The sequence below is a fragment of the Arachis hypogaea genome, chromosome 20 (assembly GCF_003086295.3).
Source record: "Arachis hypogaea cultivar Tifrunner chromosome 20, arahy.Tifrunner.gnm2.J5K5, whole genome shotgun sequence".
Classification (NCBI taxonomy): domain Eukaryota; kingdom Viridiplantae; phylum Streptophyta; class Magnoliopsida; order Fabales; family Fabaceae; genus Arachis; species Arachis hypogaea.
The window spans coordinates 137,810,201-137,827,465 of NC_092055.1; the positions used below are offsets into that span (position 1 = coordinate 137,810,201).

Consider the following 17,265-nt stretch of genomic DNA (forward strand, 5'->3'; position numbering starts at 1 on the left):
AGAATCGGTCAAACATTTGTTTCTTCTATGTGACATTACATGGCAGGTGTGGTGCAGTTGGCTGAGGAGATTTGGGGAGGATTGGGCTATTCCTGGTACCATTAGGGAACTGTTTGAGAGTTGGACTGGTAGGCATAAGCAAAAACAGGAGCAGAAAAGGTGGCTTATTGGGTTTTTCACAGTGATCTGGAATGTCTGGGTGGAACGTAATGCGAGGATCTTCAATAATAAAGAAGCAGGTGTTGACATAGTAATAAAGCGGACATTTCTGAGCTATGAAGAATGGACTGATAGTGATCATTTCGGTAGTTGACAGGAGTTGTATATTTCTATGTAGCACTTGTTATTAGAGTCCATTGCTCCACTATTCTGTGTTGAGCTTATTTTGTTTCAAAAAAAAAAAATGATTTGGGAAGAGAAAACGAAACACCAATAAGACGGTGATGCTTGAGAGACGCAACGACGACGAAAGAGTGGAGAAGGTAACTCAGGTTAAAATAAACATCCAATTAAAATGTGACACATCAGAGATGGTAACTTACATGTTACTTTAAAGAGGGTAGGATAACATTCACCTTATAATTTATATTCTCTATTATAATTATAGGAAAAGTCTAGGGGGACAGCAACTTTTGTATTTTCTGCTTTCTGGCCACCACTTAACCATCAAAATAAAAGTAAGCGATCTCCCACTATTAGATGTAATCTCACACCATTAAAAACATTATTGATGACCAATTAATGGTTACAAAATACCAAAATTACTTCCCTCTAATATTCTTCATAATTATATATGCGTATAAAATTGTATACGTATATAAAATCTTATATTTTCATAATTATAATTTCTTTTTCTCTCAATTTGGCTCACAAATTTATAAGCTCAATTCACTGACACTTGACTCATTTCTTTTTTTTTTGGTTTCCCACGGTATCCCCCAACCCGACAGGTCAAAGACTAATCCGTCGCGGTACTGAGCTCCATTTAAGGGTTTGCCGCTGGCCAATGGGTTGCTGCATGCACAAGGCGGGATTCGAACCCCCGACACTTACTTAAGCGGACTAGTGAGCTAACCACTAGACCAACCCAACTTGGTTAACACTTGACTCATTTCTAACTCTACTTACAAATTGCATATTTTCATTTATGTATTAATCACCCTATATATGAAGATATTTTTTAGCATATACAACGTTAAAATTTTTCAGCCTTTATTCTATATATTCTACCGCATTTTAATATCATATTTCTGGAAGAAATTTTTCTTCATGTAGTTACAATCTCAGCCATTAAATTGCGCTATGAGAATATTTTGCAAATTTTTTGCAATATTATTGTCAATTACATTAAATTTCATTTTTTTAATTTATATTATGGGTGAGATAGTTAATTCAAAATTTTAAAATATTTTTTTAACATTTGACAACCGATTAAAGAAGATCAAATACTTGCTACAATTAAGACCGAAAGAAAGTCGAGTTAAATTAAACTCAAATTTGACTCACGAAAATTGAATTTGACTCACGTCTCAACTCATTAACAATCGAGTCTATTTCTTAAACTCAAGTTTGGCTCACTAAAAACTCATGAGCTGGCTTAAATAACAAAAACGTAACCTATAATTCTATATCAATAAATTATAACTTATATGTATTGAAAAATATTAATTTATATATTGTGTTTCTATTAATGCTAAAATTGTATGGCCAAATCTGGTTTTATTGATCCCAGAAGTCCAAATATATATATGCAGGCTATACAAAATAGCTACCATGCCTAAATTACAGTAACAATCTCCTAAAATCAGTAGTACAGATATTTCTATATATATAAATAACAATTCTATCTTAGTAAATCACTAACAGTATCAATCTAACATATTGCTAATATCAATTAGAATATTTTTAGATTGGATTGTCTCTCATTACCCCCCCTCAAGTTGGAGCATGCAAGTTTTGAATGCCCAACTTGTCAAGAAGGAAAGTAAACTGTTTCAATCCAAGGACTTTGGTAAATATGTCTGCCAACTGAATGCGAGTGGGAACATAGGAGGGAAGGATGATCTTCTGAGCAACGGCGTCCCAAACTAGGTGGCAGTCAACTTCAATATGCTTGGTTTGTTTATGAAAGACAGGATTCTTGGCAATATGGAGTGCAACTTGACTATCACAAAAGAGACGAATGGGCTGACCATGTGAGATTTGAAAATCAGAAAGGAGTTGCTTCAACCATTTGAGTTCACACGTAATGTTGGCCATGAAATGGTACTTTGCCTCGGCAAATGACCGTGACACTGTTTGTTGTTTCTTCATTTTTCAGGACACTGGAGAGTTGCTAAGGAGGATAAACCATCCTGTAAGTGACCGTTGAGTAAGGGGGCAGCTTGCCCAATCAGAGTCGCACAAGCCTGTTAAGGTAAGATTGCTACCTCGTCGTAAGAGAATTCCTTGACCGGGTTGTCCTTTGAGATAATGAACCACGTGCAGGCGCTGCTTGCCAATGCTCTTCTTTGGGCTGCTGCATGAACTGGGACAAAACATGTACATTGTAAGACAGCTCGAGGTGAGTGAAACACAAATAAATGAGGCGCCCAATTAAGCGGCGATAGCGACCAGGATCAAGAAGCAGCGGCCCATCCGCCAAAGCAAGACGATGATTTTCTTCTAGAGGAGTGGAGGACGGTCGTGAACCAAGCAACCCAGTTTCCATAATAATATCTAAAGCATATTTCCGTTGGTTAAGGAAGATTCCCGTAGGAGATCGAGCAACTTCCACTCCAAGAAAATATTTGAGCTTTTCCAGATCTTTCATGTGAAAGCAATGATTAAGGTACTTTTTGAACTGATGAATAACTGAAGAATTATTACCAGCTATGATGAGATCATCAACATATACGAGCACCACAAGTTGAGCCTGAGCCTGAGCCTGTTGAAGAACAAACAGTGAATGATCTACAGAGGACTGCTGAAAACCGTATTGGAGAAGGGTAGTGGAGATTTTGGCAAACCAACAACGGGGAGCTTGGCGTAATCCGTAGAGAGATTTATGGAGCTTGCACACTATATCGTTGTTTTGTACAAGAAATCTAGGCGGTAACTTCATGTAAACCTCCTCCTCAAGGTCACCATGTAAAAAAGCATTGTGGACATCTATCTGGTGAAGTTCCCAATCTTTAGCAGCAGCGACAGCGAGTACAGTGCGAATAGTAACCATTTTCACCACTGGTGCAAAAGTCTCATTGAAGTCCATCCCTTCAACTTGATGATTTTTCAAGATGACCAAACATGCTTTGAACCGTTCAACACTCCCATCCGAGTTATATTTAATACGGTAAATCCACTTGCACCCAAGGGCTTTCTTACCAGGAGGCAGGGTGGTGATATCCCAGGTGCCATTCTCTTGAAGAGCTTTCATTTCATCAGCCATGGCTCATCTCCAACGAACATGCGAACTACCTCATTAAAGTGCCTGGGCTCCTGTTCATCGCCCAATGCCACAAGGAAAGCACGGTGGGTAGCAGAAAAATGTGCACACGATACATAATTACTGAGTGGATAGGACGTACCTGAGAGATACGATTGGGGAGGGTAGCAAATCGATGGGCTAGCAACACAGACGGTGTTGGTGATATACTCGCGAAGACATATAGAGGGTTGTCTCACTCAATGCCCTCTGCCCAATAAAACTTCAGAAGGTTCTGGATTGACCGTGGAGGAGGATGCGTTGCCATTAGAGGAGGAAGGAGGGTTGTGCGTCGTGTCGCGCAAGGGCAAGGCAACAACAGTGCGGTCATCGTCGGCTATAGCAGGACTGCGTGCGTCTTGTTCATCTTGGTTCAAGGAGGAACCCCCCCTCTCTTCAAAAGTGGAGTCATCGTGCAAGTTAGGCCCAAGTAGTGGGTCATCACATGCATTGGGCTCAATACTCTGGACAGGACCACTGGATGTTTCTGAATTACATAGGGAAGCAAAGGGGAATGTATCTTCCATGAATTTTACATCGCGAGACATGAAGAAAACATTTCTTTCTAAATCATACAATCTCCATCCCTTTTTTTCAAGAGGATATCCAACAAAAATACACTTACGACTTCTACTATCAAATTCGTCACCTTTGGTGAGTTGGTTGTGTGCATAACAGAGAGATCCAAAAACCCGCAAATGATCATAGCTTGGTGGCTTTTCATGCACCATTTCATACGGTGTCTTTCCTTGAAGAATCGATGAAGGTGTTAAATTGATCAAGTGTCCAGCAGTTAGTACACACTCACCCCAAAAGCAAATGGGTAGTCCTCCTTGAAATCGCAATGCCCGAGCCACATTAAGAATGTGTCTGTGTTTTCTCTCTACTCTTCCATTTTGTTGTGGTGTGATAACGCAAGATGTTTGGTAAACAATTCCATATTGCAAGAAATATGGACTTAAGCACATAAACTCTGTTCCATTATCACTTCTGACCCCTTTCACACATTTGTTGTACTGTCGTTCAACGAGAGCAAAGAAATTAATTAGAACCTTAGAGACCTCTTTCTTTTCACACAACAAGTATATCCACACTGCTCTAGAATAGTCATCCACTATTGTCAAAAAATAAGAAGCTCCACAAGAGGAGGGTATTCTATAAGGCCCCCACAAATCACAATGTATTAAATAAAAAATAGTTGTTGCACGATAATCACTTAAAGGAAATTTGTTTTGTGTTTGTTTTGACATTTCACACACTTCACAGTCCTTACTTAAACTTTCAAGGTTACAATCACTACTTATGGCAGGCAGCATTTGAACGACTCTATAGGAAGGATGCCCCATACGCTTATGCCACAATTCAACTTGATTCCCCACACTAATCTGACACGCTGCTGCTCTTTGAATCCCATGAAAGAAATAAAGCCCATCTTTTCGCTCACCCGCTTCAATCAGCATCCTCGAAGTGAGGTCCTTCATCATACAAAACATTTTAGTGAACAACACTAAACAATTCACATCATCAGTCATTTGCGACACCGAGATCAAATTGCATTTCAACTCCGGTACACACAACACATTCTTCAGTTTGAGGCCTCCGTCAAGGGTCACAGTTCCCTCTTTATTTGCCATAACTTCTTTCCCATTCGGCAGCCCTACCGCACAAGCTTTTACTGCCCTTTGTTCCCTTAAATTCTTTGAGTTTCCTGTCATGTGGTTAGTTTCTCCACTATCTATAATCCATGAAATAACTCTTATTACCTGTCATCTTTTCTGCTTCATTTCCCTTGACGTTAAGCATTTCAACCAACAATTTCCACTGCTCATTGATGAGTCCCGTCACTGCCCTAGAGCTGTCTTCTTTTTCTGTTTCAGTTGCGACATGTGTAGTATTTGCTCGCACAACCCCACCTTTCCCACGTTCACCCCACCATTCTGGGTAACTAACTAGTTGGAAGCACTCCTTAATTTCATGTCCAGATCTTCCACAATGTGGGCACACTTGTTTGATCTCTGCTCTTCCTTTATTCCTGTATCCTGTTTGCACCAACAATCCCATCGTTGCACTTCTGCCTTCCTCTATTTTGGTGATCATTTTCACTCTTTCTTCTTGTACCAAAGTCGCGTACACTCAATTGAGGGAAGGAAAGGGGTCCGTGGCCAAAATGTTGGAGCGCACTATCCCATAACTCACATCGTCCAAGCCCATAAGGAATTGATGGACTCTTTCTTCTTGTTTTCTTTTCTCCAGCAGCACTCCAATGTTGCACTTACATCCTCCACAGGTGCAATTTGGAATCTTCTCGTAGTTGGCCAACTCATCCCAGATGGTTTTCAACTTTCCATAATACGAGCCCATGGCTATCCCATGCTGTTTGCACTCAGCTAACTCGGCTTTCAGCTGCTGACTTCGCGGTCCGTTCACCATAGAGAACCGCTCTTCGATGTCGTCCCAAAGATCCTTTGCGTTTTCCGCATACATAATGGTGGAACGCAGGCTTGGTTCAACAGTGTTCAATATTCAAGAAACAAGCATGGATTGAACAGTCCACCAATCTTCCATATCTGCTGCACCCTCTTTTGGCTTTTTGTGGGTTCCATCGAGGAACACCCATTTTTCGTCGAGCACGCAACGAGATTTTCACAGTTCGTGCCCACTCATCATAGTTCTCGCTGCACAATTGCACTTGCGTGATCACATTCTCCGGATTGTCATTTGCATTCAGATCATAAGGCGAAGCACCCTTCTTGGTGACATCTCCCTGGTTCTTCCCGTCCTTACTTACATCTGCCATTTTCTGCAGCGGAGGTTTGCCTGCACTTTGACGTCTATCAGAACCTAATGCTCTGATACCATACTAAAATTGTATGGCCAAATCTGGTTTTATTGATCACAGATATCCAAATATATATGCAGGCTATACAAAACAGCTACCATGCCTAAATTACAGCAACAATCTCCTAAAATCAACTGTACAGATATTTCTATATATATATAAATAGCAATTCTATCCTAGTAAATCACTAACAGTATCAATCTAGAATATTGCTAATATCAATTAGAATATTTCTAGATTGGATTGTCTCTCATTAATTAATTATGAATTTTTTATTTCTGTCCTACATCAAGATCATATAAAAAATAATTATAAAATTTTAAATAAAAATATTAATATATAAAAAATTATATCTTATTATTATATATGTATATATATAATATTAAAAGTATAAACTAAGTGTATATAAGTCGCATTCTACAAAAAAATCAAAGAAAAAATGAAGTAAATAGAATATTCAAGAGGCCTGTAAAGATCATATATATATATATATATATATATATATATATGTATGTATGTATGTATGTATGTATGTATGTATGTATGTATGTATGTATGTATGTATGTATGTATGTATGTATGTATGTATGTAATCGAACCAACTCACGAGCTAATGAATTGAGTTTATCCAAATTCAAGCTCGGCTCATCAGCTCACGAGCTCAACTTATCGAGTTATTAACGAGTCGAATTCGAATTAGCTCATGAGTTGACTTGACTCACTTCCAGCCCTAGCTACAATAAAGACAAATGATTAGATAACAAAAAATGTTTTAAAATTAATGGTTTTTAAAAATTTCAATTTCAATAAAACAGAACTTTCACGAGGAGAAAAATACAACTGGTATCACGCACGACTATTGGTGAATGTATTAGGCACAAAATATTATTAATTAAAATAAAAAACGGGTTATTGAACAAATAATTATAGGATAATGTTATTGTATATTTATGTTATGTTATTTATTTTAATTAAAGGTAGTTTAAATTATTTGACAGTCCAATTGTTTTTTAAATTTCCGATTGACAATAAAAACAATTGTAAATACAATTTGAATTTACTAAAAGTAGCGTATCAAGAAATAATTGTCAATTGACCTGGGATAATGTATAACAAAAAAGATATTCGTATATTCCGATTAGCCACTAAAATCAGTTACCAATATATTTGTGTCTAAATATATGTGTAATTTAATTTATTTTTAATATTTATTTATATTTTAATATATATTTTATACTGAAGCTGATTTTGGTGGCTGATTTTATTGTAAATATAGTATAGTCGAATCTATAAATAAGGTTCTAGACAAACATTGTAGGGAATTCAGTTGTTTTAAAAACACTTAGAAATTCAAAACACTCTCGACCCCTTTAGTACCACATAGTAGAAATTAGTAATTTTAAATAATTTCTCCGAAGTCAAACACTTGTAATTTACTTTTTTCAGTTTCAATTCTGCTAGCTAGACAATGGAAATTGTGAACAACGTAAGCAATAGACTACATCCCAGGATCACTAAACATAAAAATAACATCTAATGTAATTATCCCACCGCATTTCCAATTTCACTTTCCCATTTTACCTTCTTTCCTAACTTAAACCCTCTTTTTACCTACCCCTAACGTCAACCTTGTTTTTACACTACATTACCTCACCGTCGCCTTCCCTATCGCCGGAAACGAAGCTTTCCAGTGCCGCCCTCTCCCGCTGTCGCTAACCCGCCGAGGAGAATTGCAGTTCTCTCGTTTCTCGGATGCTGCACCTCTACCGCTATGTCATCACCACGCAGTTGCGTTTTAACCCCATACTTTGCGCACTACTACTCTGCCCATTTTGAAGCCCATGAAGTGACGTCGCACCGTTGCCGAGCCAGAGACCTTGTTCTGTCGCTGCTCCAACGTTGCACCTCTGTCCTTGTTTCCACGCCGCTATGTCATGTCTTCGCCAGTTTCATCGCGTGCCACTTTGTTTCGTTTACCCAAATAGTATGACCTAAATAAACATCCACATTGTAACATCCTCACTACCAAAATCTCACGCTTCCGGATACGCCACTTTGATAGTGAGAGTGTTACATTCTCTAATGATTTCAGGTAAAGGCTCCTACTTATTATAGTTATATATGGATATGTCACAGTAATATCCTCGTTATCAGAGTGACGTATCTGGAACTATAACATTCTGGTGATGAGGGTGTTACACATATCTTAGTGAAAAGAACCATTCGCATACATAATAAAATGAACATCCGCCTTAGTTGATAAGAAACAATTAACAAGTTGACCAAAATATCACCCGTGCACCATGTTTAAATGGAATAACTCAAACCCAACTTAAATTCAAGCAAAATTAAACTAAATATAATCCAAACCATATAACAAAAGAAACCTGCGGAACATGTGCATGCAGAATCAAGCAAATCAAGTAAAATACCAATGGTATACCCAAATAAACATTCACTTTAGAAAGAAAAGAACCATCCACATACACAGTAAAATGAACATCCGACTTAGTCGATATGAAAAAATAAGACAGCAGTTGCGGGGAGCACCGAGGTCCCAATACAACAGTGGCGGCAGTAGCACAGGATTGTGAGAGAGTGGTTGCGGCGGATGCACATTTAACGCGATACAACGACACTCGGGACCGGACACACACCTCACGGACGGACGGGCACCTCGCAACGGCTCTCCTTTCGGCGACAGCAGAAGGATTGGTGGCGCACTATGGATGCCTAGCGGCGGAGGTTTGAACGCCTGGCGGTTGGAAAAAACGGGAGGACAGTGCAAAGAGACGGAAGGTGACGTCGTTTGGAAAAAAATGATTCAAAATTATGATTAAAACTAATTAATTCAAAATTTGATTTTTAAAATTAAAGTTAACTTTCTTTTTTTAACCTATTATTTAGGTTGTTCAGAAAAAAACATTATTTCCATATACTTTTTCTTTCAGTTTTTCTTAATATATTTTTTTGCTTTTATAAATTCTTTTTCTTTATGCTTATATTTCCTTCTTCATCCTTTTTTATTTTTTTTTAAATTTCTGTAATTTAATTTTGTCTTTGTTATCTTGTATTTTTTTATCTTTTAATTTTTTTTTTTTAATTTCTATTGATACCACATTTGAGACATTGAGATATCTACACTTTCTGTTAAAAATAAAACAAAAAATTGGATAAAACAAAATGTATAAAATAATGTGACGAATTTTAAATTGACAAGAGTATATATGAGACTTATCAGTACCTACCTATTTAATATCATTCCTGTTATATATTCAAGTCTTTTTGGTAACTAAATCCAATCAAGTTGGCCTAAACCCAATAAAAATCATTTTCATTACATGCATAGTGTACATACACGTGCTTCAATAACGGAAACAAAACGTCCGCTTTACAGACATTTTGTGTGCCGCGCTCAAACAATCATGAAAAACGGTTCCTATCTTCATGTGTCTCCTCCTCTTTCTTCTACTGATGTTGCTACTACGTTGCTGCGTTTTGTTTTTGTTTCTTCTTCTCGTCCTCTTTTCCATGTTATTGCAGTCACTTATTCTTTCTTTTTGGTTTTTTTCTTCTCTTTTTTTTTACTTCTCTTAAAAGAGTAAAACAAGAAGAATTATGAAAAAATGAAATAAGAAGGAGTACATGTAGAAAAAAAAAGATGAAAAAGAAGAAAAAAACGAAGCAGAAGATGAGGATGAGAAGGAAGAAGAGTTTTGAAATGTGTAAAATTTATCAGAAAAATAACATCGAAATTTTCTAACAATAACACATAAATGTTTTAGTTTTTGCACCAAAATTTTGCTACAAAAAGACTAATATATTCTTTAATGATGCATTTTTTTCTTCTTTTTGTTCTTCTTTCTTTCTCCCTTTCTTTTTTCTGTTGCTCTTACTTCTTCTTTTAGTAACCAAACTGCCATCTCATCTTGCATCCGAAAGAAGTGATAGCCTGCCTGAGATGTCATGTTGCAGAGCCACTTGACCAGAGAGATAGATTAAACTTAAATGAATATATTTATACTGTATTACAATCTTATTTAATTGAATAAATATAAGTTCACACTTATTCGATTGAATTCTTAGCAGAAATAGACCGAAAGTTATTCATCTTTTTTTTTCTTGGTTTTATTCCTCTGGAGAAAGTAAAACAAGAATAATTATGAGAAAATAAAATAAGAAGGAGAAGATGAAGAAAAAGATAAAAAATAAGAAGAGACGAAGCAGAAGATGAGAAGGAGGAGGAGAAGAGTTTTGAATTGTGTGTATCATATTTAAATTTAGAATGCACTGAAATTTCTTAATGATGACGACATACAAACAAACTCAGTTTAAAACAAGTTCAGACTAGAATTCATCGAAATTAAACTCATAATGCACCGAAATTAAATCCAAATACACAAACAAATTCAGTTCAAAACAAGCACAAACCAAGTGTACCTTATTTAAATCCAAAATGTACAAAATTACTTAATGATGACGACAAACAAACAAACTCAATTCAAAACAAGCACAAACCAAGTGCACCTTATTTAAATAAAAAATGCATTGAAATTACTTAATAATGATGACACACAAGCAAATTCCTCATCCTCTTCCTTTTTCTTCTTGTTCTTTTTCTCCTTCTTATTTTATCTTCTCATGATTCTTTTTAACAAGAATAAAAGCAAAAAAAAATCAAATAAAGAAGAAGAAGAAACATATAATGCTGCAAAATTATTAGGAAGAGGAGGAGGAAGAAAAGAAAAAATTGTAGCAATAAAAGAACTACGATGAGGAGAAAACACGCGATAACAATAACGATAACGATAATAACGACGACGATGATGGTGAAAGAGGAGGAGGAAGAGAATGATGAGGAGGTGGTGGCCGGTGGTGGTGATAATGATAATAAAAGAGAAAGATCACGAAGAAGGAGGAGGAAGAGAACGTGCGCGACAGGGATGAAGAAAAAGAAAAAGAACGCAAAGAAAAAAGAGAATGTAGAAAACGCAGAAACCGCTGAGAAAATTTAAACAAAGATACGAAATCTGCATAGAAAAGGCAGTTATATATTATCGCGCATTAAGGCAAAAGATTGTTAGAGGTAATGACACGTGGAGTTCAATTAGATTATAACAACTTAATTGGACTTGGACTTGGTTAAAAGACTTGAATCTAAAATTTTATTGTTTAAATATATTAAATAAAGTGAGGTTAGATATTATCATTTAATTCATTTTTTTATGTAATTACATACGTGGGCAAAATGACCTTATCGATATTTTTATTATATTTTTATTTTATAAGAGTAGTTTACTAATTTACTTGATTTTTAATTTTTGGCGCGTTGATATAAAAAAAAAAATCAGCTTTCATAGGTTTTTATTAGGAGTCACTTAATGAAAAAAAAAGATAAAAAAAATTGACTAAAATTAATTTAAATATGAAAAAAAAGTATTATCACTTCAACTTTTTTTTTTCACCAACTTGTCTCTCATCGACTAGTATTGGTATGTAATCTTCTGCGGCGTGTACGCATTCATTATCATTATTACAAATTAAAAGCTTATTAATTGGGTTTTGAATTTTGACCTTCTATAAACATGTTTATTTAAAATATATATTATTAATCATGTTTATATCTTTTGATAGAAGATAATTCATGAGCCACGAAATATTTACATATAGAAAAAAAAATATATATATATATATATATATATATATATATATATATATATATATATATATATATTTCCACTCTTGGAATCCTGGTCAATAGGTAGTGGACATAATGGTATAAAAATAAAGATTTTGATGATACTAAATAAATTATCTAAAAATGAATACTCTGACTTTTAAGAAGGTATCTTTTTTCACACTGTAATATATAATCATCATGATTTATTATTTTTATGGTTACTGTTATTTAGATTTATTTTTCTACTAACAATATATATAAATTTAATTAAAATTAGTTAGTCATTTTAACAATTATTTAATTTATTAATTATTTAATATATAATTTTAATTAATTTTATAATAGAAATACACAAAAATACATAAAATTAACCACCTAATAAAAATATTTATTAGATAGTTAATTTTATGCACTTTTTATAACCAAAATAAGAAAAAAAATTCTAAATGAATTGATATTACAATATTTTCATACACATAAAGAGAATTCTAATTCTAATGAATTGTTTTTTAGATATTTTGTTTGCTTAGTATTTAATACAAAATTACTAAACCATCATAACAGTATAAAAAAATTGTCAAGCATAGATGCAATGCTAATCTTTCGGGTTAAGTATGGTTTTGGTCCCAAAAGTTTTGCGCCAGAATCGAAACCGTCCCTCATCTAATTTTCGATTTAGAATTGTCCTTAACGTTTTTTTCGTATTAAAATCGTCATTTTTATTTAAATTTTTAATTTTATTCCTAAACTACCCTTGCTTTAAAAAAATTATAAAATAAAAAAAAACAACACGTATGTGGGGAGAGGGGAAGGAGACGCGGGGTGGTGGTGGTGGGAAAAGGGGAGGGGAGGGAACGCGGGGTCGGGGTGGGGGGAAGGGGACGCAGGGTGGTGGTGGGGGTCGGGGGAAGGGGAGACGGGGTAGGAGTGGGGGGAGGGCATTTTTGTCAAAAAAAAAATAAAAAAGACGATTTTAATACGAAAAAAACGTTAAGGACGATTCTAAATCAAAAATTAGATGAGGGACGGTTTCGATTCTGGTGCAAAACTTTTGGGACTAAAACCATACTTAACCCTTAATTTTTCTATAAATGGAGAAAAATAGAAAAAAAAAAACAATTGTTTACGAAGTTCTCTAAAAAAAGAAAATCTGGCAAAAAATTTTTTTAATTCTTTAACTAATGTCTTGTTAATGTCTAAAACAACACTCTTTATGTTTGGTTATTTTTTATGAATCCCGCTAGGGAATAACCATCCGGACTGATTTTAGGGTTCACTAATGATCGAACTCTTAACCTTTTGGATTTAGAGTTCTAATACCATGTCATGAAACCACTCATCCCAAAAGTTTAAGCTGATAAGAAAAGGTAACACTAATAATTATATCTCTAATACTGAATCGGACATCCCTAAATCTTCATTGTACACATTGTACAAATATTCCATTAATTCTCTATACTTTCTCATTTTTTATTAATTAACATCAGCAATATAACCGCAACAATTTCACCCAAATCATAAAAACTCACGACGGCGAGCATCCTTATACCTGGATTTAGTTGGACTTCGAACTGAATTTTCAGATAGGGGAATTTACCGTCGCATTTGCGTGCCAATTCACAAGAAGAATCTTTTATGTTTATTTTCTACGTTAAGCAAACAGTTATATACAGCATTAAAATAAGAACTTTTACATGTGATAGAAAATATATAGGTGTTTTCATAAATAATTCTAATAGATTTTTGTTCAAGAAAAGAAAGAAACAAGTTAAGTTTTTTTTAATGGATTTCATAAGAAGTACATAGGGTTAACTACCTAATAGAAAATATTTGTTAAGTAGTTAACGTTGTGTATTTCTTATATATTCTCACAACAAAATTAATTATAGCCATACATTAAATAACTAGTAAGTTAAATTAATTTCTATTTTAATGGATATACATCAAAGTAACTAACTAACTATAATTAAATATATATTTATTGCTAATAAAAAACGATTTAGGTAACATTTTTATTTTTAAATTCTCATTGGAATTAAAATTTATATAACTTTTTACCACCAAACTATAAAAAAGAATTCTAACAAGTGAATTGAAATCACAAAGTTTTCATACACATGAAAAGAATGCAGACTCCAATAAGATGCTTTTTTAAATATTTTGTTTGTTTAGTATTTAATACAAAACTACTAAATCATCATAACAGGAAGGTCAGAGGGGGTTATAAGTTGCAAAAAAATTGAATGGAACTGTTATTAATTAATCAGGAGCGTTGTTTATTGTTTTTGAGACTTATAATGAGGTTTTGGCACGTCTTCACTCTTATCACTGTTCCTTTCTCACCAGATATACAAAAGTTGGAATAACTAAGAAGGATTCCCTTTTCTTTAGATTTCAAGCTATCTAAATGACTCATCCGATTTTTTGAAATGTTGTTCATACAACTTGGAATAAAGGAGTCCCTCATGTTGTTAGGAGTTTGCTAGAGGTTTAGAGGGATACGCTTACTTTTAATAAAGAAATTTTTGGACATCTTTTTGTTAAAAAGGGATTTGGATTCTCTAAATTTTGAATTTTACTTTAGAAAATAAAGTATGATCTATCACAATTTATTTCATAAGTGGGACCAAAAGAAAACATGAGAGAGAAAGTATTCAATAGTGAGAGATCTCACTTTATCCTCTAAAGTAAAAATCTAAAATTTAAAGGATCCAAATTCGTTAAAAAGAGGGAGTTGGAGAGACAGCTGAATGATGTTTAAATTTCTCTCGAGAGTGAAGAAGATCCGAAGTTGAGGGTGAAAGAGCAAGGTATTCAAGAGGAATTAAATTATATTCTTCTTTAGGAAGAACTTATGTGGTATCAAAAATCTAGAGAGCAGTGAGTTTGATATGGTGACAGAAATACTAAGATTTTTCACCTGCAGACGGTTATTAGGCGAAAGAGGAATAAGATCCATGAGTTGTTGTTAGATGATGGAACCTGGGCCACTAAGACGCACGTGCTTGAGCAGGAAACAAATTCTTTCTTTCAAAAACTATTTTCTACAAGGGAGAATGTTGACCTGAATGCTATGGGAGATTTCTCCTGCCCCTCTCTTAGCAATGAGGTCTGTTAATAATTTGTTGAACTGGTAACGTTAGAAGAGGTGAACATAGTTGTAATGACCATAAATTCTTTCAAAGTTTCGGGACTAGATGATTTTCAAGCTCTGTTTTATAAAAAATTTTGGAACTCTTTTAGTTATGATGTGTGGGGGTTAGTCAAGAGAGCATTTGAGGGCAAGATTTTAAATTCCACTAATTTTGAGACCTTCATTGTTCTGACTCCTAAAGTGGAAGCTCCTTCTTCGTTAAGAGATTTTCATCCCATTAGTTTATGTAATGTTCTTTATAAAATTATTACAAAAGTTGTTGAGTTAAGAAATTAACTAAATTAATTAGTGATGACAAATATTATTTTTGGTAAAATAAATAATTAGAGTTGTTTAAATTAATAAGTATATATTGCTAATTATTTATTTTGAGTTGCAGGCCAAATTCATTTTTAAGCAGCCCAAATGGTATAATAAAATTATAGCAAGGCTGATGGGAAAATAATCAAGCTCAGCCCAAAAGAAACAAAGCCAAAGGATCTGATGGGCCAACCGGGTTGCTTTATGGAAATTCAATCCAAACCCGTATCCAACTCGCAAGGCTTCTTTTGTAAGATTGAAGTCTTCTCCCTCTTGAAGTGCAACGTTCTTCTACTTTCTGACCAAGTCAAATCAACTTCACAAAAAGTAAGAAAGAGAAGAAAAGCTTCCTCCATAAGCCAGTAACCAAAGAAGCAAGAAAGAGAAAATTTAAGCTTGAAGCACAGAAGCTAAAGCAGAAAATCTAATCCAAATCAAGCTTAGGTTAAAGGTAATCCATCTCATCTTGCATGCATCAGATCTTCATCCCTTCTTCCCAACTCTATGCACTATCCGAAAATGGCATTCAAGGAAAAGTTGATCTCTGTTCTTCACTGCTACAAATCCACGGTCACAAGAGATTCTTGGGGACCAAGTTGCATTTTTATAGTTCAGATTTGGTTGACCATGAGAAGATTTTCATGGTTACTGTTTTGTGGCTTTCGGTCAAAATGAGAAAGTTAGAGGGAAAGTTTCTTCTCTGAGGATTAAGGTAAAAAAGTAAATCTGTGGGTTGGTGAAGCTCAAGGCTCAAGGTGTTGACCTTGGAAGAAGAACTCAGCCACATGCAAGGAGATAAAAGAAGCTTGATGTTCACTCAGAAAGTAAGGAGAGAAAACCAGAGTGTGAGAACAGTGTTCTGTTAGGAAATTCCTCTACTTGGATAATGCTTTCTTTCAAAGAAGCATTCGGCCAATACTGAAGAACTGTATCTGAGGTTTGTGAATCTGGTTTTGCACATAGCAAAGAGGCTGCTGATGAAGTCAATCTCCTTCATGTTTTACAGATTGTAATGTACTTTTCTATGTTTATCTTTCTGTAATTTCTTGTGAGAAAAGGCATATTGAGAGAGCTCAAGTAAAAGCCATGAGTGAAAAAAGGCTGAGTGAAACACTTGAGAGAAAAGCCTAGAGTTATTTTCATATTTCTTTAGGTGTGTTTATGTCTTGTATCTTGTACCTGTGAGGTATCCCTTTCTTAGTTGGGTTAGCACTAAGAGTGAATAGTTAGGTATTAGCATAGCCAATGTCAAGTTAGGATAGAACTTGAGTGTGAAAGGATTGGGTCAATCCTGTGTTATTGGTGTATGTAATACTGTTAACTATAGTGAAATTCTTCCATTGTTGTGGAGGAGACTGGATGTAGGTTGCATAGCACAAGGCAACCGAACCAGGATACATGCTGGTGTTAGCTTTTCTCTTCTCTGCTGTGTTCTGTTTTCTGATTTTCATGAGACAAAAATAAATTGTCTCATAAATTTCCGCTGCTAAGTTATAACAGAATTAGAATTGCAAATCTGTTTTAAAAGGGTAACAACAGCAACTAAAAGGAAGGCATAGATTCAACCCCCCTTCTCTAAGCCTACCACAACCTTCAATTGGTATCAGGAGCTAAGGTCTCAAGAATCAAGCTCAACAGCTTGGAGCAAAGATCCAATGGCGAACAATCTGGGCACAACCACAATTGCCTACACCCTCACTGAAGGCCAGTCAAACAACCGGCCACCTTTCTTTAACGGAAAGAACTATTCCTACTGGAAAGAAAGGATAAGGATCTTCATCCAATCCATTGACTACAACTTATGGAAGATAGTTGTGAGTGGTCCCAAG

General features: G+C 35.0%; 1 protein-coding gene across 1 annotated transcript; it reads right to left on the reverse strand.

The window, feature by feature from the left end:
• Nucleotides 1-5,596: 5,596 nt before the first annotated feature.
• LOC140183267 (uncharacterized) lies at nt 5,597-5,947 on the reverse strand. Its single transcript, XM_072231299.1, has one exon. It carries the CDS (start codon nt 5,945-5,947, stop codon nt 5,597-5,599), a length of 351 nt encoding a protein of 116 aa, XP_072087400.1.
• Nucleotides 5,948-17,265: the final 11,318 nt, after the last annotated feature.